This window comes from Carcharodon carcharias, chromosome 11 (genome assembly GCF_017639515.1).
Source record: "Carcharodon carcharias isolate sCarCar2 chromosome 11, sCarCar2.pri, whole genome shotgun sequence".
NCBI classification, from domain to species: Eukaryota; Metazoa; Chordata; class Chondrichthyes; order Lamniformes; family Lamnidae; genus Carcharodon; species Carcharodon carcharias.
In genome coordinates, this window is record NC_054477.1 from 159,106,163 (window position 1) to 159,132,098 (window position 25,936).

At 38.5% G+C, this 25,936-nt stretch overlaps 1 protein-coding gene across 14 annotated transcripts in view; it reads left to right on the forward strand.

Annotated features, from left to right (window-relative positions):
• mbnl2 (muscleblind-like splicing regulator 2) overlaps positions 1 to 25,439 on the forward strand; it is a 108,075-nt gene extending 82,636 nt beyond the window's left edge. For 10 of the 14 annotated variants that reach the window (XM_041199738.1, XM_041199739.1, XM_041199741.1 and 7 more), the window contains one exon: positions 21,548 to 25,439. In XM_041199738.1, the coding sequence (XP_041055672.1) occupies positions 21,548 to 21,687 (140 nt within the window). In that variant the 3' untranslated portion in view covers positions 21,688 to 25,439. The remainder of the gene's footprint in view (positions 1 to 21,547) is intronic. The other 4 variants (XR_005944462.1, XM_041199745.1, XM_041199744.1 and 1 more) reach the window with 2 other exon arrangements.
• The last annotated feature ends 497 nt before the right edge of the window (positions 25,440 to 25,936 follow it).

A 25,936-nucleotide genomic window follows, 5' to 3' on the forward strand; every position in this document is an offset into this window, starting at 1 on the left:
TGCTGCATTATTTTTCATTAATTTCAACCTTGCTGTACTAATCACATTTTTGTTTAAAGTTCATTAAACCAAAGTTGCAATGTTGTTGCGCCATGCAGCAAAACATAATTTATTAAGTAAATATTTTGATGTGAGCACAAACTTTGGAAAATGCTTCAGTACTTCTGGATAAGTTCCTTTATTCCTAAACATGCCATCTATTTTAAAGAAAATCTTTTTTTTTCCTTTAAAGTACCGTGTTCTTAATTTTCAACGTAACTTTTTTCACATTTTTTTGTAGCTAAATCAAATGGCATGATGAGTCATTACTGGTTTATATTGCTATATGTACAGACAAAAACCTTGTCTTTTTGCAAGAATTTCTTTTAGAAATGCAGAAATTGGTTATTCAGTGGAAGCAGGAGCAGTGTTTCCTTGGTGGTCAAAAGGATAGTTTGTAAGTTGCTTGCTCGCTGTACCTCAAGTCCACAGCCTTCGTTGGATGGGTTCCATCAATTCTTAAAACGGCTTTTTGAATGGAGTGTAGAAATGTAATATGTGCACCCTTCTCCAGGGGAAAGGTGGAAGATTGCTTTCACCAAACCTGCTGAGTATTTGCAGAACTCTTGATGGAAGTCGGCAAGAATTCCACTGCCATGTTGGTCACACTTTCTCTGCTGGTGAAGAAAAGGCAGTTATGGCTAATTTCTGGGGACCGTTGGTACTTCTTGCAACACAATTCTCTCCCCCACCCCCCAAGTCTTTCTATTGTCTCTATGACTGTATTTACCCTCAACATGTTACAGAGTATACACAAAGATTTTTTTAAAAACATAAAAATTGGTAGCTGTAGCCTCAAATAAGGCTTACCAAAAGAACTAAAATTTGGAATTAATGCTTTTCTTTAACTTTGGCCTTTATTAAAAATGACAGTGCATCATTATAAAGAAACATGCTCTCAGTAGCGTCTAGTGTACACTTTTTCTTCCTGTACCCCACCACCCTCAGACCACATTTGTTTTCCTATAAGTATTTATGTTTCAATTCTTGTATTGTCAAACAGCCCTGGTTATTACCAACTTTTAATTTGCACCAATAGGTAGACAAAAGACCTGTTTTGATCACAGCAGAACTGTCTTGCAGAATGTTGACTTTATATCCAAACTATTAAGTTTTTAAAGTGAAAGATGAGCAAAGTATTCTTAATTTTAAACAGTGGCTCATATGCTCTTACAGGTGTTTGATTCCTACAGCTCAGTGGAAGAAGGAAAAACTATATCTTGAATAAGGACTTTTGTACCTTTCCAACTTTCAAGTAACAGCTAGAAATGTAGAAATGGCGCTTGATATCAAAACATTTATTGTTTTATCTTAATAGATCACAATTTAACCCTTTTTATATTGCTACAAAATCATTTTTGTCATCATAGTTGATGGGTTAATTTAGATTTATTTTAGATTGCCCAATTATACAAAGCTGCTTGTGCCAATATTCCATGCACCATGTAAGTTTTTCAAAAGGTGAAGCCTTGAGGACTGTACAGTAGGTTTCAAAGCTGCATTAAATTCACTGGCCTAGTCCTTGGTGCTCATCATTTCTTCCCCCCCCCACCCCTCACTTTCCAAAATTCTATAGATTCTGGAGTAGTCCAGGCATGTTGGAGGGTGGCAATTGTAACTCCACTATTTAAAAAAAGGATGGAGAGAGAAAACAGGGAATTACAGACCGGTTAGTCTGTTATAAAGGATGTGATAACAGGACACTTAGAAAATATCAACGGGATTAGACAAAGTCAACATGGATTTATGAAAGGAAAATCATGTTTGACAAACCTACTGGAGCTTTTTGAGGACGTAACTAGTAGAATAGATAAGGGAGAACCAGTGGATGTGGTTTATTTGGATTTTCAGAAAGCTTTTGCTGAAGTCCCACATAAGAGGTTAGTGTGCAAAATTAAAGCATATGGGATTGGGTGTAATATGTTGGCATGGATTGAGAATTGGTTAGCAGACAGGAAACGGAGACTATGAATAAATGAGTCTTTTTCAGAGTGACAGGTGGTGACCAGTGGGGTACCGCAGGGATCAGTGCTTGGGCACCTGCTAGTTACAATGTATATCAATGATTTGGATGAAGGAACCAAATGTAATATTTCCGAGTTTGCTAAGGACACCAAACTAGCTGGGAATGTGGGGAGGTGAGAATGTAAAGAGGCTTCAAGGTGATTTAGACAAGTTGAGTGGGCAAATACATGGCAGATGCAATACAACATAGATAAGCGTGAAGTTATCCACTTTGGAAGGAAAAACAGAATGACAGTATTATTTAAATGGTGATAGATTGGGAAATGTTGATGTACAATGGAACCTGGATGTCCTTGTACACCAGTCACTGAAAGCAAGCATGCAGGTGAAGCAAGCAGTTAGGAAGGCAAATAGTATGTTGGCCTTCATTGCAAGAGGATTTGAGTGCTGGTGCAAGGATGTCTTGCTGCAGCTGTACAGGGCCTTGGTGCAGTTTTGGTTTCCTTATCTAAGGAAGGATATACTTGCCATAGAGGGAGTGCAGCAGAGGTTCACCAGACTGGTTCCTAGTGGCAGGATTGTTGTGTGCAGAGAGATTGGATCGACTGGGCATCTGTTCACTGGACTTTAGAAGAATGAGAGGGGATCTCATTAAAACGTATAAAGTTCTTACCAGGCTGAACAGAGTGGATACAGGGATGATGTTCCCCCATCTGGGGAGCCTAGAACAAGGGGTCACAATCTCAGGATATGGGGTAGGCCACTTAGGACCGAGGTGAGGAGAAATTTCTTCACTCAGGATGGTGAACCTGTTTAATTCTCTACCACAAAGCTGTGGAAGCCAAGTCACTGAATATATTTAAGAAGGAAATAGATTTCTAGACACTAAAGAAGTAAAGGGGTCTGGGGAGAGAGCGGGAGTCTGGTGTTGAGATAGAGGATCAGCCACGATCACATTGAATGGCTGTTTCCCCTAGCCTCGGTTTTGCGCTCCCTGAGGGGCTCATGTGATGCAGCATGGCAAGACAGATCTTCAAAGCCTCCCTGTCTCCATGGATGAAGATTTGATCTTGGTTTCACTGCACCCACATTGTTTTGGATACTGAAGTGATTCTGTTTGATTTTCATTTTTAGTGGTGTTTCTTTTTGTATCTCTCTTGGTTTGGGATTATTGCAATGGTTTTCATTTTGTTTCTGCATGATATTTTTGGTTTGGTTCGGAAGCCATGTGAAGGCCCAAGTCCCATGGTAGAGTGTGCTACCAAAGTAGAAGAGAGTAGTGGTGGTTTGGTAACCCAGAACTTGTGCTGAGGGGAAGAAAGTAGTTGAGAAATATGGGTAGATATCTAGGGGACACCAGAGATATGGGGCAGGAAGAGAAGCCAGTGCAGGTGATTCTCTGGTTGTGACTGGGTGAATAAGATTTAAACCAGGCGAGTGCAGTCCCACAGGTCTGGCCCATAGTGGAGAGACATCAGAGAAAGATGCGTGGTCGGTCAATCATGTCAAGGATGCAGGCAGGTCATAAAGGAATGGCTTATCTTGGTCACAGTCACGTCGGATGTCGTTTGTGATTTTTGGGAACGTTGCTTATGTCTTTTGAGTGGAGTTTAGCAGCACTACTCCTGACCTGCACGTTTTGTAGGACGCTCTGTGTCCTTTGATGCATTTTCTGGAGACCAAGCAGCTGATAATTGATTCCTCATTATTGACATATTTAGTTTTTAATTTCAACCCTAAGGTCAAGATGCATTGCTGATCATAGTATGCTTTAATGCGGTGATGTGCTGCTCACTGTAGTGATAGGATATAGTTTCTTTCCCATGGTAATCTACAATGAAAATAATCTTAAAGGGTCAGATGGCAATTTTAAGCAAAGCTTAGCAATTTCTTGTCTTATGGGCTCCTAGTTTTCTTCTACATAAATATCCTTTATAGTAGCATTATATTTAACCACAGGTAATAAGCACAGCTGTAGAAAGTATTTTAATTCCCAACAATTAGATGGAATTTGCAGAAGCAGGCCCAACTGGCCCCTGTCAGTGTTTATGTCCCACATGAGCATTCTCCACCCACTTCATCTCACCTTAGCTTGGCCTAAATAGCCAAGTGGTTATGGTACTGGGTTTGTAACCCCAAGATCAAGAGTTCAAATCTCACAATGGCAAACTATGAAACAATGTAACTTCATCTGAAACAGATGGAAACGGGTTTGTACTCGAAAGAGTTACATCTGTACTCGAAAGAGTTACTTCATCTCACCTTACCAACATATCCTGTTCCATTTCTTTCTGCTTCATGTGTTTATCTTGCTTCCCTTTAAATGAATCTGTCATTCACCTCAACTACTCCATGTGGTAGTGAATTCCGCATTCTGACCACTCTCTTGGCTCTCCCTCCTCACTGTCTCCAAATTTTGTGTCATCCACAAATTTTAAAATTATACTTCAATTTCACAAGTCAAAATCATTTGAGCATAATGGATAACATCCATCTCCAGTCGTTTAGTTGATAGCGTGATGGCATCCTTACTAAAAGTTTAAATGTATAACATAATTGCATATTACCAGAATTTCTACTGAATTCCATATTGGATTTATTAGTGACTATCTTGTGTTTATGGCCCCCTCATTTTGACCTCCTCACAATGTGGAAACACTTTCTCTTCATCTACCCTATCAACCCCTTTCAAATTCTTTAAAGACATCTATCATGTCACTCCTCAGCCTTCTCTTTTCTAGAGAAATGAGCTCCAGCCTGTTCAATCTTTCCTGATGATTATAACTTCTCAATTCTGATATCATCCTTTTAAATTCTTTTATCTTTTTGCAGCTCCTCTAGAGCCTCTATCTCCTTTTCAAAATATGGGAACTAGAAAGTAACACAGTGCCCCAAGTGTGGTCTAACCCATGTTCAATACAAATTGTACATAATGTCTCTGCATTTTAGTTCTGTCTCCTTGGAAATAAACCTCTGTGCTTTGTTGTGTTCTGTATTAGCGTGTATCCTGACTTTTCGTGATTTGTATATCTGTACCCAAGATTCTTCCACTTCACTACCTCGTTTAGACACTCGTTTTCCAAGGCGTACATGGTTTCCTTATTCTTCCTGTCAAAATAGACCATCTCACACACAGACGCACACTTTTTAATATATATTTATAGAAATTAGTTTGTCAAATACATAACCATTCTATAACTTTAGCATTGTCATATTTTGTCATAAGCTTCCTTAGTATTAACTATGCCGCCTCTCCCCTCCTCACTCCCACCTTGTCTCCAAATTTTGTGTCATCCACTAATTTCAAAATTGTACTTCAGATTCATAAGTCTAAATCGTTTGAGCATAACAGATGACATTTTGAGCATATCCATCTCCAGATGTTTAGTTGATAACATGATGGCATCCTTACTGCAAGTTCAAATTTGTGAAATAATTACATATTACCAGAATTTAACTTCCAGTGGAGTTACTCGGAAATGAGATGCATAAAATTCAGAATTTGCAATATCTGGTATAAAACTCCTTGTATTGAGTGGAAATATTTGAATTATGTCAGGCAAAACCTTTCTCCCATAACTATATTAGCATGGAATTTAAAAAAAAATCTCTTTAAAAATATTGCCGAATGTGTATTTATGTTTTCAGAAATCCCCCTATAATTGTGGCAGAGCAGTTATATTTGAATATCATGTTGTCAATGTGAAAGGTTAAACATACTTGTTACTTCTAGCGCTATTCCATTCTAATGACATTTTCAGAACTGTACACTGGGAGGAAAAGATGTTCTATTCCACCTGTAAGGAGATATTGAACAATCTGTCCTCAAAAAAAATATCGACCACGTTGAGCAACAGTGTGTTCCAAAGCATTTCTCAAATGTGCATTCTTCATAAACCATTGTTTATCATGTGTGATTGGTTATCAATAAGATTTCTTAAATTTGTATTTGCTTGGAGCTCTGCAAGTTTCAGTGGATATTAATAGAATGCACTGTAGCTTTATCACTGCAACTGAAAGCAGAACTATAGACATACAACAAAGCCAGGTACTGAACAGTTACATCATAAGTAGAGTCAACTTGTATTTTCTTCAAAAAAGTGTTCCTGTTTGTTGCATACTAATACAGTAGATCATATCCTTTATTGCTGGATTATTTTTTTATCTTGAAAGCTGCGTTAAACACAAGTTACTCTTGTATTAATGTCCAGTAATGGAAGTAGAACAACATTTCAAAGGTCCCCCATAGGGGAAGAACTGAAAGATATCCAAAGAATTAATTTTAAATTTCAACACTTTTTCATGAATTGCCACAGTAACCTGTTTCAAAAACGTGGAGATGAGCTTGCTCAGCAGTTCCATGCACATCAGTGCCCACCGTTTAGTCATAATGATCATTGTTTTCTACTGCTTTCTTCAAAGCTTTTATATCGCTTTTGCAGCTGTGTAGGGTTTGCAGGTCTTGTTCTTGATTCACTAAGGACACCAGCATTTAAATTTGCTCAGGGTACCTGTCAAAATTTGCAAAAGTTATTTCTCGAAGTACATCATTATAAACAGCTCTCTTCCCATCCCACCCATGCCCCCGTTATGCTTACCTTTCAGTTTCTTGAGTATTGCTGTTTAAATTTGCTTAAATAAAGCTTGGCCGTTAACAGTCAGTTATCAGTTAACTGGTGCATTCTCCATGGCAACGCCTCTACTCTGTGTTTGTTTAGTTTAATCAATACATCCTTTTTATATTTTAAATGCTCTTATCTCATTGCTCATCTCAGCATTCAACATCATGCCTCCCTGTTCCATTTCCCTGATAAATTTGATACTCTAAATGATAAAAAAGGACAAAATTAGTGTCTATATTTATCAAATGCATCAGATGGTTGGATTGCAAAAAGTTCCTGACTAAGTTGTTAGTCTGGGTTTCTGATGCAGAACATTTTCACAGATATGCATAATTTAAATTTACTTACGTAAATAATCAGTCTTGAATCCAGAAGCTTAATGGTGTGCTTTAACCACCATAAAGTTAACCTGTCATAATCATGTAAGGTCAATACTGATTAAGTTGAAAGCTATGAAAATCTTGTCTACATCTTCAGTGTCTCCTTTGTTTTGTGTTTAAGACTGCCTGTTTCTGTCATTGCAATGCAAAACTAATGCTAGCACTGTTTGTTGGCTTGTTATACTGACCTACCCTCTTCCCCTGTGGTATGTCTTTCAACTAACTTTTGTTCAACCTGCTAATACCCTATCCTTTATCGAAGTGAGTGGAAGCTTTGCCCATCTGTCGTGACTTCAATTCGGGCCACTGTTCTTGCCTAAACTGCTGCTTTCTGAAACATGGGAAAGGTATGCTATAGTGATTCGGCTAGATGTGTGTGTTTTTTTTTCACTTTCAAACAAGGGAGAGAGCTGCTGCTATTATGCTTGCCATGTTCATAATATTTTATTCTGTAATTATGTTGAGTGTAGCTGGCTGTAAAATGAAACTAGTAAGAAGTGATCAATGTAATCAAATCATCACATCCCTAATAACTGCCTGCATGAACCTAAAGCTTTCAACAGCTGTATGTATTTGCAATCTGGTTATGAGAATAATATTTCATTTGCTGTTACTTTAAATGATTATTGGATAATTTTAGTTTCTTGAGTATTGTTGTTTAAATTTGCTAAAATATAGCTTGGCCGTTAACAGTCAGTTATCAGTTAACTGGTGCATCCTCCATGGTAACACCTCTACAGTGTTTGTTTAGTTTAATCAATGCATCCTTTTTCTATTTTAAATGCTATCTCAATGTTCATCTCATCATTCAACATCATGCCTCCCTGTTCCATTTCCCTGATAAATACCACAGTGAAATAATTGTTTAATATTAGTCATCATTATTCTGTCTGTCCCTTAATGGTCCTATTCTCAACACTGTCTGCCTTTTTTTATTGACGTGCTGTAAAATATTTTACTCTTTTGTTTTATGTTCTTTGATAATTTAATTTCATAGTTCCTCTTTTCCTTCCTATTTTTTTTAACTTCTCTTCTAATCTCTTTGTATTCCCTCTTCTCCTGCAGTCCTCTGCTGTCTCTGTACTTAAAATATGCCCCTTTCCTTACCCTCAGCTGTTCTCTCATGTCTTTATTCATTCATGGGGTCCCACTAATGTTTAGTTTGTTCTTTCCTTTTAGCAGAATATATTTTTCCTACCACTCTTTTGAACACCATTTTAAATGTTGTTCCAACAGCTCACCATGACCTTTTCGAGGGCAAATAGGGATGAGCAATAAATACTGACCTAGCCAGCGAAGGCCATATCCCTTGAATGAATAAAAAAAAAATCAGACTCCACTTGCCAACCAATCAACACTCTCTTCTCATGCAGCATAAATTGTTGTTCCTTTTACATTTGGTATTCTTGCGAATTGTCCTGATGAGTACAAGACAAAAAGCTTCAACAGCATGTATCTTTTTTCAGCAATACTCAAGTTATGTACTGTCGAACAGCTATTATAGTTTCACACAACACTGGAATGTTTTCCAAGTACCAGAGACATAAAACTACGGAAAAATCCAAAGCTCATCGTGTTTATGAAGTGCCTGGCATGCATATTGACTATGACAGTTTAACTGTCAATTATTCTTTATACATTGTGCTAGAAGTGTTCAGAATTAAGCAAACCCAAATGTGTGCATTTCTATTTTACGTTTGAAGAGTTTTCAAGTATTTGCATGTTAATAAAATGGAGAAAAACGTAAATTGTTTTGCCCATGTAATGAACATAATTTGGCAAGAATTTTCTGAGCTTACCTATTTAACGGCAATATTGGAGTAAATTTATTCTCAAATTCCAGGTGCTGATTGCCTAATTGAAAACCATTTGTCATATTACAAAAAATGTTAGGACCTACACAACTTTGGCAGCTATAACTTTTTATGCTTTAAATTTATCTCTACTATTCTCTTTAATCTAATTTTAATGTTGCACAAATTCTTAGTAATTCTGCTCTTTGTAACTTCAGCTTTTACAATACTCCATTTTTAGCAGTGATAATGTTTTTTCTTTTGTGACTCTCTGATGTGAGTCTCCTGATACAGCACTCATTCTTTTCAAGCAAGAGGTATTTGTGCCTGCTCCCTAAATTTCCACTAAAGATAATTCACAGCTTATAATGAATTGAGAAGGTCACAGTAATACTTACACCATACATAACTCATTTTGCAGCTTCTTCAACTTACTCTGCATTCTACTGATTTAAAGAAGTTCTCTTCTCTTCTCTGTATGTACATCAAAATCTTATATTGCAGATAACTGGGCATCAAATTGTAAAAGTTTGCCGTGTGTGTTAACTAAGTGCTTGGGCAGCATCGAGAACTGTAGAAGCTGAAATTGCAAAAGAGCAAAATTACTAACGTTAAAGTTAGGTTAGAGAAAATAATAGAGATTAAAAGCAAAAAAAAGTTACAGCTGCCAAAGTTTTGATGTAGAACCCTAAAATTCTTTGTAATATGACAAAATGTTTTTAATTAGGCAATCAGCATCTGGAATTTGAGAATAAATTTACTCCAATATTGCTGCTAAATAGGTAACCTAAGAATATTCTTGTCTAATTATGTTGATTACATGAGCAAAATAATGTACATTTTTCCCCATTAATATGCAAACACTTCAAATGTAAAATGGAAATGTACACATTGGTGTTTCATTAACTCTGAACATTTCTGGCAAAAAGTATAAAGAATAATTGACAGTTAAACTGTCATAGTCAATATGCATGTTAGGCACTTCATAAATATGATCATGCAGCTGGCACTGATTAGTAACAGCAATGCCAACATGATCTTTCCTGCACCAGCTTCAGTGCAGTAGGAGAGCTGGATTCAGAGAGAGTCTTAAACATTCTGTTTCAGCTTATTATGCGTATTGTCTGAATACTATGTGGTGGTCCCAGTTCAGGGGGAAGGGGGTTTCTTCCTTTGTTAAAAGCAAAAAACTGCAAATGCTGGAAATCCAAAACAAAAACAAAAATAAAAACACCTGGAAAAATTCAGCAGGTCTGACAGCATCTGCGGAGAGGAACACAGTTAATGTTTCGAGTCCGTATGACTCTTCAACAGAACTAAGGAAAAATAGAAGAGAGGTGATATATAAGCTGGTTTAAGGGGGTGGTAGGTGGGACAAGTAGAGCTGGATAGAGGGCCAGTGATAGGTGGAGATAACCAAAAGATGTCATAGACAAAAGGACAAAGAGGTGTTGAAGGTGGTGATATTATCTAAGAAACGTAATAATAGGTGACATTAAGGGTAGAAAGCAGGACGAACAAGGTACAGATAGCCCTAGTGGGGGTGGGGTGAAGGGATCAGAATAGACTAGGCACTTTACAGGCTTCCGGACTAAATATTGAGTTCAACAACTTTACTTAATGACCTCTCTCCTCCATCCCTACCCCCTTTCCGATCCCCCCTTTTTCCAATAATTTGTATAGATTTTTCTTTTCCCACCGATTTCCATTATTTTTAAATGTATTTCCATCCATTGTTTTATCTCTACCTTTTAGCCTATTTCGACCCCTTCCCCCCACCGCACCCCCACTAGGGCTATCTGTACCTTGCTTATCCTGCTTTCTACCCTTAATGTCACCTATTAGCACATTTCTTAGCTAATATCACCATCGTCAACACCTCTTTGTCCTTTTGTCTATGACATCTTTTGGCTATCTCCACCTATCACTGGCCCTCTATCCAGCTCTACTCCCCCCCCACCCCCCAACCACCACCTTAAACCAGCTTATATTTCACCTCTCTTCTATTTTCCCTTAGCTCTGTTGAATAGTCATACGGACTCGAAACGTTAATTGTGTTCCTCTCCGCAAATGCTGCCAGACTTGCTGAGTTTTTCCAGGTATTTCTGTTTTTGTTTTTGTTTCTTCCTTTGTTACTGTCCTGGGAGAGAAGTCCATTGCAGTACCTTGCTCAGCGTTACCATTCTTGTCACCATGGCCATCAATAGTTGGCACATTTTGTTCACTGAACAATTGGAGGATGCTTAACTACCTTTTCAGAATAGTATTTCTCTCCCTCTCTGTACCCCTCCCCCGTGTAATAAGGTGCTTTACTTGTTATCCTTTGTTATAATTCAGTAATTGGCATAGAATAATAAAGTAATTTAACAATGGCTTTTAATCTATTTTGCCAATGGTTTCAGTTAAAAGTTGGGTGGTTGTATTGGTAGTAGGTTAGAAAACCCAAATAAATTAAGAGTAAATTTAATTGGTAATTAAAACAAGAGTATATGTGTGATTACCTTGGTGTATTGTCATGGAATAAATATTGTTAAGGTTGGCTTTACAACATGCTGAGAATATAATGTTGCAGACTGACTGAATAACCCCAGAATCGGCTATTTATCCATAACTATCTGATATTTTTTGGTGCCCTATTGCAATAAACATACCTATTTAACTCGACACTGTGTGGCATTTGCCTTGGCTTCCATACCCAGAAACTGGGTCTCCGATGTTACAATGTCAGACTATTTCTGGAGTGCATTACTAGAGGTGTTTGTCCTCCATGACCTCGCCAACTGGAAAACCTCCTTGGAACTGAAAACAACTTTCTACAGGCTTAAATAAATGGGCCTAGTAACACACAGTCACTTGTTGCATTTAAAACGATTGAATTATCTGATGTTTATGTAAGTAATAGCAAAGTGGGTATTCAGTGCTTAAAATAAATTAATTATCATATAACTTAAATTAAGCAACTTCGAATTGCGATAATCACATAGTACTTTGTTTCCGTAAAAGACTGTCATCAAAATCAGATGCTTTGCCAATGAATGGCTTTAAAAGGAACGGGATAAATATCTGGTTGGTGATGCAATTGAAGGTTAAAAGGAATCTGATATTCTGCAGGGCATGTTGGTTACTGGGATGAAAACAAAATACTGCAGATGTTGGAAATTTGAAATAAAAACAAAAAATGCTGGAAAAACTCAGGTCTGACAGCATCTGTGGAGAGAGAAACAGACCTGCTGAGTTTTTCTTGCATTTTTGTTTTTATAATGTTGGGTGAGGTTGGAGTGCGAAAGGGCAAGAGTCGGTGTCTGCAGAAGGACGCAGACAAGAGTTCTGTAATAGCAATGTGAGCATGTGCAAGTATTCTGCAATTTTACCCAATTGCCTTTGGAGATCAGAGAATATTTGCATAGAGCCCTATTCAATTAAATGGATGAGACAGAATCTCTGGGATGGGCCTGTGCAAGGAACGGATTTGATGAGCCAAGAGGCCTACTGACCTGCAGGAACAAAAGTGATTGTAAGAGAGGCCCTGCAAAATATGGATCTGTCCTTTGAAAGGATGGGACCTTGAGTACATAACATTAGCTTACATTTATATAGCACCTTTTGAAGTAGTAAAACAGCCCAAGACACTCCCCAGGAGTGCTATGAGTTAAATTTTGACACTGAGCCATATAAGGGGATATTAGCAAGGTGACCACAAGCTTGGTCCAAGAGAGGCTTTAAGGAGCACTTTAAAGGTGGAGAGCGACGAGAGATTTTGGAAGCAAATCCCAGAACTCAGGGCCAAAGCATCTGAAGGCACGGTCATCAAGGGAGAGTGATTAAAATTGGGGATGCACAGGACTCCATAATTAGAGCAGTGCAGCGATCTCAGAGGGCAGCCAGGCTGCAGGAGTCTAGGCAACTCCTGAGCCACAGGGAGTCATGATCAAAGATAGTCTTCAGATGAAACTGTGTTAGAAAGAGGGGAGCAGTTGGACCAGGATGCACAGGTCTGACTCAGTTGACATCTCTGACATTCTCTCCTTGTTTTTATATTTCCATTATAAACTCTTGTGTCCACATTTATGATGGAAACCAAGAAAGCTTCTTTTAGAGTTGTAGTACCTACACAAATCACCAGCAACCAATTAATATGTTTGAACTTAACCTAATTGTAGATTTGCAGATTGAGAAATAGTGAGGGAAGAAATGGAGTGAGACGATGAATTGAACGTTGAAAGTTAAATAAGTTAATATGTAACAAAAAGAATTATTTCATTGGTTAGTAGGTTCATGGTGATGGTCAACAAATTCATTTAATTTAATATTTAGATTTGATATTGCGAATGAGAGGATTAGATTTTGATGAATGGACCAAATTCAAAGATGAGCAATTCCACAATTTAATAGTTAGAGGGTTAGGATAGATTACTTAATCTAGTGCTTTGACCATGCTGCTGATCATCTGTCCTGACATCCCTAATAGCTTCAGAAAATGCTGGAAAAACTCAGCAGGCCTGGCAGCATCAGTGGAAAGAGAAACAGTTAACATTTCGACTCCAAATGACTCCTCTTTGGAACATTCCGAAAAAGATTGATCTGATTGTGGTCTCAACTCCACTTTCCTGTCTACCCCCCTACCCTTTGACTCCCTTGTCAATCAAGAATCTATCTAACTCGGCCTTATAATTATTCAATGGCCTTGCCTCCATCTCTCTTGGGAAGAGAATCGCACAGATCACCAACCCTCTGAGAGAAGAAATTTGTCCTTATCTCGGTCTTAAATGGGACATCCTTTATTTTTAAACTCAGTTCCCCTAGTCCTAGTCTCTCCCACAAGGAGAAGCATCCTCTCAGTATCCACCCTGTCAAGTCCCCTCAGGGTATTGTATGTTTCAGTAAGATCACCTCTCATACTTCTAAATTCCAACGGGTATAAGCCCAACCTGTCCAACCGTTCCTCATAAGATAACCCCTTCATCCCAGGAATCAGTCGAGTGAACCTTCTCTGAACTGCTTCTAATGCAATTATATCTTTTCTCAAGTAAGGAGACTAAAACTGTACACAGTACCCCAGATATGGTCTCACCAACGCCCTGTACAACTGTAGCAAAACTTCCCTACTTTTGTATTCCATTCCCCTTGCAATTCAGTAGCATTGTGCTTTTTACCTATTGAAATTGCATGTACACATGGCTCTGGTACAATCTATTTAACGTCCAAACTAGATTTTATCAGCTCTTCACACTCTCAGTAAGCACATTTTATGCTGTGAAAACTTCAGTTATTGGCACAAAGCCTAATGTAGTGCTGTAGAATTAATTATAGAAATTATATTTGCACATTTCAGTACCACTGCCACCTACTAACAAACATGCAGTTGTAAAAATGCTCTAGCATGCAGTGACTATCTGACATAGAAATTGATACTTATGTTAAAAAAAAAGAAAAGAATGAAAAATCTTGAAAATGTTGCTTTGTGCATTGGTATATCATTTGTTTTTCTCTGCATAAAAATGTACATTGTGCAATTTTTTTCTTTATTCTTTCATGGGATGTGGGTGTTGCTGGCAAGGCCAGCATATGTTACCCATCTCTAATTGCCCTTGGACAGATTGGCTTGCTGGGCCATTTCAGAGGGCAGTTAAGTGTCAACCACATTGCTATGGGCCTGGAGTCACATGTAAGCCAGAGTGGATAAAGATGGCAAATGTTAAAGGACATTAGTGAACCAGATGGGGGCTCTCTCTCTCTCTCTCTCTCTCTCTCTCTCTTTGCGCCCCCCCCCTCACAAAAGCAACACAATGATATTTAGCCTGAAATTGTATTGAGACAAAAATGAAAACATTAAATCAGAATTATGAAATAAACATACACCTTGCTCACAGTCTCTCTGGAGGCCTGATTTCACTAGCCTGAAATCCCTAACGTTAGTCTCTATGTTGAAGCAAACGAAGAGTGCATTCTTTTGTGAGGGCTTACAAAGTACCTGGAAATTATCCAAAATGGTTTTAGCTTTGTCATCTCATCCATCATGGTCAAAAGAGTTGACATCAGTCGTCATCGAAGGGGTTCCTCCAGGCCAGGCAGGCCAGGGCCAATGAAAGACAAACTCTGACTCTCTTCAATGGGTCCACAAGGGCATTCATAGAATCTGGAAAGAGCAGCGGTGTTTTCCTAATATCCTGGCCTAAATATATCCCTTAACCAACACCACTAAGAGAAACCAATTATCTGATCATTGATCTTATTGTTGTTTATGCTACTTTGCTGTGTGTAAACTGGCTGCCATGTTTGCCTAATTAACAACTGTAACTAAGCATAGAAGTTCCATAGCCAACAAAGTACTTTTTGAGGACATGAACAGCACTCCATCAGTGCAAATTCTTTTATATTGAGTTGCTGTCCAACCCGACAGGCTAGAGTGCAATCCCTCTGTAGAGAAATAAAAGTTAATAGAAAAGAAGAACCTGATGAACCACTTTGCTTGGGGGAGGTAGCATCTGCTAGCTGGCAACAGCAGTGATTTGGAACTTGGATAGTGGTCATGCTACATTTTCAAAAGCTGCTTCAGAGCAAGCCTTGGAGAATTGTTTCAAGCATCACAATGCCCTGTTTGGGGTGAAGAATAGGATCTTGGTGGTGGTCATGTACATGGTGCTCCTGAGCATAACAATGGGTCCTATCTACAGGGACAATCCTTGTGAGATCAAGAAGGATTGCGCAGTTTCACAAAATTGAACAGCTTTTTAAGTGATTGTTTAGCGTTTCATGTCACATAACTCAATTGTGGTGGAAGCCCACAGTGTAATGAAAAGCGGACTGGATCTCGTTCTAATGCAAACCAGGAAATGTATAAACAAGGGGTTGTCCAGTATTGTAGACAATAACACATTGCTTTCATCAGTTTTCATGGGGATTTTCAAATGGTACATAATATGGAAATCAGGAAGAAGCTAGAATCATGAGGGTCATGGCCAGATCTAGAGGGGGAAAGAATTTCCCTGGAATGTGCGCTCTGGATTTGGCGTTTTGCATTTCTCTCAAAGTTAAAAGGATCACTGCAGCCCATTGTATTCATTGTAACCTATGATAAGATGTTAGCAGCAAAACCAAGTCTGATTATCTGCTCTGGACGTTTCTGGAAGAACTGGGATATCCTATCTGTACTACAGTGCCAAACTTACCTTAAAAATTAGATTTTAATTTGCCATCTTGAACAGTAAATTGATGATGGATGCCCAGAATATATGGTAGTATGGTTCTGCAAGCTCTGAGACAATCTTAAAACTATTCTTTGAAAGATTTGTTTTATTTATTCATGGGATGTTGCTGTCACTTACTGCACTTCCCTATTTGCCTTTGGTGAGCTGCCCTCTTCAGCCATTGCAGTCCGTTTAGATTGTAAGTCTGTCGTAGAAGTTTTGATACAACTGAGTGGCTCGCTAAGTCTTTTTGGAGGGCAGTTAAGAGTCAACTGCATTTTCCTGGAGTAAGGGTAAGCACAGCAATTATCCTTACCTAAAGTGAGCCAGTTGGGTTTTTATGATTGTCCAGTGTTTTTGTAGTCTCCATTACTGATCCTAGCTTTCTATTCCGGATTTATTTAATTAACTGAATTGAAATTCCCTCAACTGCCTTTGTGGGTTTTGATCTTGTGCTTCTGGATTACTAGTCCAGTAGCATAACCACTACTGTGCCCATTAAGCAGCATCTTGCCCATTTGTTAATTCAAATCTATATCTCGGGGTTCACCTGCATCCCACCTTCAGTGTAGATACAATTCTTTGGGACCATGCTGATCCAAGGGCAAAGATCAGATTGGACCAACCTTTCTCTGCAGTAGTAACAAAGTCCTGTGCCTGGTACGCTTGTGGTGTACAAGGTGCGAACTTAAACATTTCACCATTTGTGGTTAAAACCTGTTAAGAATGCACTCGCAGGGTTGCCTTTGACCAGTGTGCAAGTTTCAGAACTGACTGAATTTGTGGCAAATGAGTCAACCTTATGGTGACCGTAACTTTTTGCTTTCATTGTGGCCTGAACTAAACAGCTTGTAATGAATAATTTGGATGTCTGACTTTGGACTTGTTGCTAACTGTCCAGTGTGGGTCCTTCCACCAGACTGAAAGCACATGTGCAACAGGTAACTGAATAAGTTAATCCCAAAGTTCAAAAGAAGTGCCATGAAGTGCTATGGTATGAGGTCATTAAGAATTCACACAGGAACAGCACTGACCAGAAAATATACCTCAACAATTTAATGCAGTACAAATTACAATAAGAAATACAGCAACATAGCGACAGTAGGAGGCTGTTCAGCCCCATTCAGGTAGATTGTGGCTGATCTGTATCTTGAGTCCATTTACCCACCTTGGTTCCATAAGCCTTAATACCCTCACCCAACAAAATTCTATTAATACCCTCACCCAACAAAGTTCTATTAATACCCTCACCCAACAAAGTTCTATTAATACCCTCACCCAACAAAGTTCTATTAATACCCTCACCCAACAAAATTCTATTAATACCCTCACCCAACAAAGTTCTATTAATACCCTCACCCAACAAAATTCTATTAATACCCTCACCCAACAAAATTCTATTAATACCCTCACCCAACAACATTCTATTAATACCCTCACCCAACAAAGTTCTATTAATACCCTCACCCAACAAAGTTCTATTAATACCCTCACCCAACAAAGTTCTATTAATACCCTCACCCAACAAAGTTCTATTAATACCCTCACCCAACAAAGTTCTGTTAATACCCTCACCCAACAAAATTCTATTAATACCCTCACCCAACAAAGTTCTATTAATACCCTCACCCAACAAAATTCTGTTAATACCCTCACCCAACAAAGTTCTGTTAATACCCTCACCCAACAAAGTTCTGTTAATACCCTCACCCAACAAAGTTCTATTAATACCCTCACCCAACAAAGTTCTGTTAATACCCTCACCCAACAAAGTTCTGTTAATACCCTCACCCAACAAAGTTCTGTTAATACCCTCACCCAACAAAGTTCTGTTAATACCCTCACCCAACAAAGTTCTGTTAATACCCTCACCCAACAAAGTTCTGTTAATACCCTCACCCAACAAAGTTCTGTTAATACCCTCACCCAACAAAGTTCTGTTAATACCCTCACCCAACAAAGTTCTGTTAATACCCTCACCCAACAAAGTTCTGTTAATACCCTCACCCAACAAAGTTCTGTTAATACCCTCACCCAACAAAGTTCTGTTAATACCCTCACCCAACAAAGTTCTGTTAATACCCTCACCCAACAAAGTTCTGTTAATACCCTCACCCAACAAAGTTCTGTTAATACCCTCACCCAACAAAGTTCTGTTAATACCCTCACCCAACAAAGTTCTGTTAATACCCTCACCCAACAAAGTTCTGTTAATACCCTCACCCAACAAAGTTCTGTTAATACCCTCACCCAACAAAGTTCTGTTAATACCCTCACCCAACAAAGTTCTGTTAATACCCTCACCCAACAAAGTTCTGTTAATACCCTCACCCAACAAAGTTCTGTTAATACCCTCACCCAACAAAGTTCTGTTAATACCCTCACCCAACAAAGTTCTGTTAATACCCTCACCCAACAAAGTTCTGTTAATACCCTCACCCAACAAAGTTCTGTTAATACCCTCACCCAACAAAGTTCTGTTAATACCCTCACCCAACAAAGTTCTGTTAATACCCTCACCCAACAAAGTTCTGTTAATACCCTCACCCAACAAAGTTCTGTTAATACCCTCACCCAACAAAGTTCTGTTAATACCCTCACCCAACAAAGTTCTGTTAATACCCTCACCCAACAAAGTTCTGTTAATACCCTCACCCAACAAAGTTCTGTTAATACCCTCACCCAACAAAGTTCTGTTAATACCCTCACCCAACAAAGTTCTGTTAATACCCTCACCCAACAAAGTTCTGTTAATACCCTCACCCAACAAAGTTCTGTTAATACCCTCACCCAACAAAGTTCTGTTAATACCCTCACCCAACAAAGTTCTATCAGTTACAGCTTTGAGATTTTCAGTTGACCCCAGCCTCAACAGCTTTATGGGGGAGAAAGTTGCAGATTTCCCACTTTGTGAAGAAGTGCTCCCTGACATCACCCCTGAACCAGCCTCGCTCTCATTTTAAGGTCCTCCCCAGCATCGCCCTCCCCACACACACACACACTTTGTTTTGGACTCCCTCCACCTGAGGAAGTAGTTTCTTTTATCAACCCTGTCAAATCTTCTCATAGTCTTAGAAACCTCAATCAGATACCTTTTTTATTCATTCAAGAATGTGGGGATCGCTGGCTAGGCCAGCATTTATTGCCCACCCCTCATTGTCCTTGAGAAGGTGGTGGTGAACTGCCTTGTCGAGCCGCTGCAGTCCCTGTGGTGTAGGTACACCCACAGTGCTGTTAGAGAGGGAGTTCCAGGATTTTGACCCAGTGACAGTGAAGAAACTGTGCTATCATTTCAAGTCAAGATGGTGTATGGCTTGGAGAGGAATTTACAGGTGGCGTTCCCATGCATCTGCTGCCCTTGTCCTTCTAGGTGGTAGGCATCGTGGACTTGGAAGGTCAGTCGAAGAAGCATTGGTGAGTTGCTGCAGTGCATCTTGTAGATGGTACATGCTGCTGCCATTGCGCGTCAGTGGTGGAGAGGGTGAATGGTTGTGGATGGGGTGCCAATCAAGTGGGCTGATTTGTCCTGAATGGTGTCAGACTTCTTTAGTGTTGTGAGAGCTGCACTCATTCAGGCAAGTGGAGAGTATTCCATCACACTCCCGACTTGTGCCTTGTAGATGGTGAACAGGCTTTGGAGAGTCAGGAGGTGAGTCACTGTATGCAAAATTCCCAGCCTTTGACCTGTACTTGTAGCCACAGTATTTATATTGCTGGCCTAGTTCAGTTTCCCACCCTCAAACCTCCACCCCCCCCCCCAAAAGAGTGTTGATAGGGGATTCAACAATGGTAATGTCATTGAATGTCAAGGACGGATGGTTAGATTCTCTCTCTTGTTGGAGATGGTACTTATGTGGCACATATGTTACTTGTCACTCAACAGCCCAAGCCTGAATGTTGTCCAGGCCTTGCTGTATATGGGCATGGACTGATTCAGTATCCGAAGAGACATGAATGATTCCACAACCATCTTCCTTTTTGCGAGGTATGACTCCAATTAATGGAGAGTTTTGTCTCTGATTCCCATTGACTCCAGTTTTGCTAGCTCCTTTATGCCACGCTCAGTCAAATGCCTTGATGTCAAAGGCAGTCACTCTCACCTCACCTTCTATACTCAAGAGAATACAAGCCTGGACTATTCAACCTGTCCTCTCAATTTAACTGTTTGATCCCTGCCCTCTCTGCTCACCTAACTAGGGCTCAAACCTGTGTTTTCCAGTTATTTATTTGATGACTATCTACTTGGAAAGAGGTAAGCACGCCTGTTATTCGGTAATCCAATATTTGAGCTGGGTGAGATTTTTACCAAGGTACACTATTGTTAATTATTGACTAGCCAGTCTAGCTCAATAATAAAACCTGCAGGGGTAGACCCATCACTGCAATAATGGGATTCTTGACAGGCAGAAACCCCTACAGACCAGTCCCCAAGCAACTGGTGTAGTCCTAATTGAACAAACAGTCAACCAAATCCCACTGAGCTGTATGGTATTTGATGGTTAAGTTCCTTTTTTTTTATAGTCATTCATGGGATGTGGGCATCACGGCTAAGCCAGCATTTATTGCCCATCCCTAATTGCCCTTGTTTAGGGGGCATTTAAGAGCCAATCACATTGCTGTGGGTCTGGAGTCACATGTAGGCCAGGCCGGCCATAGACCAGGTAAGGACGGCAGATTTCCTTCCCTAAAGGACACTAGTGAACCAGGTGGGCTTTTACAACAATCGACAATGGTTTCGTGGTCATCTATTAATTCCAGATTTTTACTAAATTCAAATTCCACCATCTACCGTGGCGAGAATGAACACAGGCCCCCAGAGCATTACCCTGGGTATCTGAATTATTAACCCACCGACAAAAACACTACGCCATCGCTTCCCTTGCAGTACCTGAGTGGACTCGAGGCTTTGTGAATCTCGGCCACTTCCAATTGGCAGCTGTTTTCTCCAAGCTGAAGTAGAGGGAAGTTAGCGTGTTCTAGCCAAGCATGCAGAATCTCTGCTTTTGTGAATTTCTCATTAACTTTAAGAATCCTAATCATTTTGATGGGTTTCCATGCACGTCAACTAAGACCACCTGACCAAAGCCAAGTGCAGTAATTTTTCAGCATCCAATTACTGGAAGTTTGAATCAGTTAGCTGAAACGGTGTGAAGGCATACAGTGTTCCTTGTTTTCTTAGTACTGTGCTAAATCTGCATAAATAGATTAGTCCGTGGTATGATTTAATACAACACCTCTTCCTTAGTGGACCTGTCAAAGTTGTTCAGTCCCCAGTTGAACATCTGAATTGGTGCTATTGCAATCCTCCAGTTTGAGAGTTAGAGATTGCAGTTCCGTGCAAAATTAATATTCAGCTGTAGTTTCTAAATTTCTAGTGAGGGTAATGGTCAGAAGATATTTCCATGCAATACTTGCTTGAATGGTCTCCATAGCAACCTGCATGTTTTGTTTGAAGTGATCAGGACAAATTTTTTTTAGGACATTTCACATCATTGCAAATATTTGCATAGCTGCGTTATGTTAAACCTGGCTAAATCCTTTTTCTTTTAAATATCTCTCAGGTCATACTGAAATAATGAACCAGAAGCAGATGAATCCCCAGGACATCTCTATGGAAACTCATGAACAGGCTTACTGTAAATACTATCCTCTTCCCTCCCCACCTGCATCTATATTAGGCTTACCACAGCCAGCATGCTAACCAAATTAAGAGAAATTCTATTTAGATTAAGCAAGAATACAAAATCGTGATGGGAAATACATCATAAAATTTAAGGATATAGATGAGTTCAGACACATATTTAATATTCATATATCCTGTAAATAACCCTAGCGCTATGACAAATGTTACAATCAAAGAAATGGTATATCTACTTTCTGATGTCTCATTTTGTGGAGATGTTTCACCATTACATTCTGTAAAGAGTGTGATGTGGTTATATTGTTAATCTGTTATGAGATCATTGTGTACAAAAGAAAAAGCAGCACCCACAGGGTTGGAAGAATCCCTACAGACATTTATAGACAAAACTATACTCCATAGACAAAGAACACCCATTTTGAAAATTACAGCGTAAAATAAAATGGGTTTTTTAAATCTTCAGTACTGGCTCAATCAATCACTGTGGAAAAAGTGTTCGATCAACATTGGTCATCAGTTTTTAAAAAAACAAACATGAGCAGTGACTTTAAGAAAATTGCAATAATATTTTAAGTAAACACGATGGGTATAAAGTTGATATTAATCTGAAATATTGCACAGAAATAATTTGCCTTCTCAAAGTTTTTTTTTGTATTTTTGATGCTCTTGATGCCTTCGTTAGCTAATGTGAGCAAAGCATGAAAGGATATCTTCCTTTCCAATGCAGTGCAATCAGTTTTGGGTAGCTATAATCCTATATTGGCATCAGATGTTGGAGGATGGTTTAGTTTTCTGAGGCAACTTATTTCAAAGTTTGATTGAATCGTGTCTAAATCTTAAATCAGGTTCTCAGCACCAGTCCGTATAGTTGCAAAATGGGTGAGTAATGTGGAGCTGCAGAGGATAGGGCTGGCTACAAAGTTGGCGGAAGACAAACTTGGCCAGTCTTACTGCAGCTACAGTTCAATTTGCCCAACATATTTACTATGTTATCAAAGATTCTTCCAACTCTGAAAGGCGTACCATATTATAAATTCATTTATAATGTAGAACATGATATATGTAACAGTGCCTAAAAAAAAGGGGGAGGGGGGACAATTATTCACAAGTATGTGCAAAGCGTAAGTTGTACCAAAATTGTATTTTGTGTGGTTTCTCATGTTAGCAAAGCAGACGAATTTAACTGGCGCGATTTGACAAAAACCTAGTTAAGTATATGACGAGAGAAAAATTAACTTTTTAAAAAAAAGATTATTCTTTTTCTAACAAAAAGGCTCTTCCCAAATAAAATTGCACCCTAATTTCACTAATGACCTTTTACCAGCGACAGTGCAAAGATGGGGGCTGGTGATTTTATTTTTCTTTAAACCAAATTATATCCTAAGACTGTAAACCCATACCAAATTTATTGCTCCATTTTGCAAGTCACATAATCCAATAGTGACTCTAATATAAGGTTTAGAAGTGGCTTTGAAGATAATATTACAACATAATTTTGTTGAACAGTGTTCAATCTAAAAATTAAATACAGAAAATACACAAAGGCGGGCTCAGTACTGTAGTATTACCTTTGAACCCTACCATCATTTGATTTTAGTGCCAGTAAAGCAATCAGTAACCACAAAAAAAATCAGAATGCAGCAGACATAAAAAAAACTTTTATTTTTGTTTTTTTTAATTATAGCCTGTATTTAAAGAATGATTGATTGTTTCAAGACTTAGCAAAGATTTTAGCTAGATCCATCCAGTGTAATGATTAGAAATTAGTTAGTAGTTTAAGATCTTTATTGTGTTGAAAGTATATCCCATTTTCGTAATAGGTTTATCTTTTTATAAGATTGGTTTTCTGATATGAAATGTTTATGGTTTTATAGTAGAATTGATCCTAAAGGTAATGTGTAATATTGATTTTTTTTCTTAAACTTTTTTTCTTATTGAGGGTTAGTAGTCATTTTTTTTAATCTTACAGTTATGCTACACACATGGGGCTCAATTAATTACAAGTCGACTGAACCTATGGTTATACATATAAGATACACCATTAACATATCGGAAATTATATCACAATGTGACTTTCAGATGTCAATGCAAGTTACCCGTTGTGATTAGTTTAACAGCTATTACGTCATAATAAATTCTTGGGTGTGTGTTTCTTTTCTAAAGCTCTGTTTCCAGATTCCAAGTATACTCATTATCCAGCAGTTATGTTTTTTGTCTTTTGTGTAGCAGCGCAGTACTCTTCATCAATTTTATGATGTAATAGCAATAATTTCTGCTATGAAATAGTGTACTTAGCTTAAAAGCTTTTTGCACTATAGTAAAAACGCCTCACTTTGTGACCACAGCACTTATCCAGCGCACTTAGGTATTTTTTTTAAGGCTTCATACTCCACCTCGTAACAATCTTTATTGCCTAATTAGAATTTTGCTAAGAATTAGAACTTCAATGTGAAATGATTATATGTCATAATAATAGCATGATACATGTGTAACATTATAGATTTTTTTTTCTTTGTTTTAAGAATAGATGAACTTTTATGTTTTTACATTTGTTTTCTAGTTGACAACGTGGGCCATTTGACCTGCAGGTATTGACTTCTAGCCATTTGTGTACTGTCAGATGGTAAAATATTGATACTGTTTGAATATTTTCAAAAGGTGCACCCAAGGAACATTTTGGTTTTTGTGTTCTCTTTAAAAACAAAAAGGGTTTGTTGTTTCGGAAATGTTACGACTGTCTCAAGAGTTGGCATGCCGCTGAAATATTTGATCCTGGTGATGTACAAATATGGATAACATATCTTGTTGCACTTATGTACATAGTAAATATGTAATAAAGCTGCCTTTATATTGTAAAATGAGCAGCAGAGGTTTTTAAATAAAAACGAAATACTCCGTTCAAAGCGTTCTCATGAGAGAGGCAGTTGTGTGTGAATTGTAACTGTTTACTGAAATATAATATATTTCCTATTGGAATACTTAGCAGTTAACACTTAAACTGTATTTTTAAAAGCTATATATGAAAATTGTATGCTGCAATTTTTTTGTTCAGAAATGAACATTCAAGCCTCTATTGGGGTGTACTAACCATACTTAATCTCTCATGCTTCTGGCTTTGAGCAAAGATGAAATATTCAAACCATATCATAAAAGCCTGACAGTCAAACAGCATCCCTCCCTAGAACGGAACATTCTAACCAAACTGAAAGCAATTTGTGTTCCCTTATTTACAATTTACTGGATTGTAACAACAAGAATTGTCTAATACCACACTAAGTCACGGAATGCTTATAGTCAATTTTAATGTGATGTCTGATATTCATTTCTCTGGTCAGAAAATGATCCATTAGTGCGTTAAGTTGGAAATAATTACTCGAGCTGTTTTGGTAAACGTACATACGCCTGGAAAGTGTTCAGATCGATATTTCACAAAACTGGTTTGAACTTTTCTATTGACAGCAGCCAAATAAGTTTTCTAGCCGTGATATTTTGGTGAATCTTTAGCAGCTGAAGAATGTAATAGCTCCACAAACACATACAGGCACGCACACACATATACGGAGCACAGTTAGTGATTCTTGTGCCATAGGCTTAGTAATACGTCACTTTGCAATGAAATGATTTGTCTATATACAGCTTCTCCACTTCCCAGGTATACTGTACTGACTGATATTTCTCTGTAATACTGCCAGATTATACCGTTTATGCTTCAGTTATGTCATATGATGAATGAGATTCACTTATGTTTCTGAAAATACAACTATTTGTTTTATGACCATTGAGGGGAAAATAAAGAAATATTTGGGAAAAAATGTTGTATTATTTCAGATTTGTGTTGGTATTCAAATTGTACACATGTCGATCCTTGCGCATATCCTAAAATAATACACATCAGACTTTTCATCATGCTTCACGTGCCAACTATAGAATTTAGCACAAGAAATCCAAAGACTTTCCAAGCTGATAACTTTGGAAAAACTAAAAGCAGAAAATGCTGGAAATACTCGGGGGGCCAGACAGCATGTGTGGAGAGAGAGAAACAGTTAAAAGGGCCCAAATTTAAATCCTTAAACTCAATTACAGAGATAGCATTAGAGTCGTAGGCTCAACCACCTTCATCAATGATCTTCCTTCCATCATAAGGTCAGGAGTGGGGATGTTCGCTGATGATTGCACAATGTTCAGCACCATTCATGGTTCCTCATACTGAAGCAGCCCATGTCCAAATGCAGCAAGGCATGGACAATATCCAGGCTTGGGCTGACAAGTGGTAAGTAACATCTGTGCCACACAAGTGCCAGGCAATGAC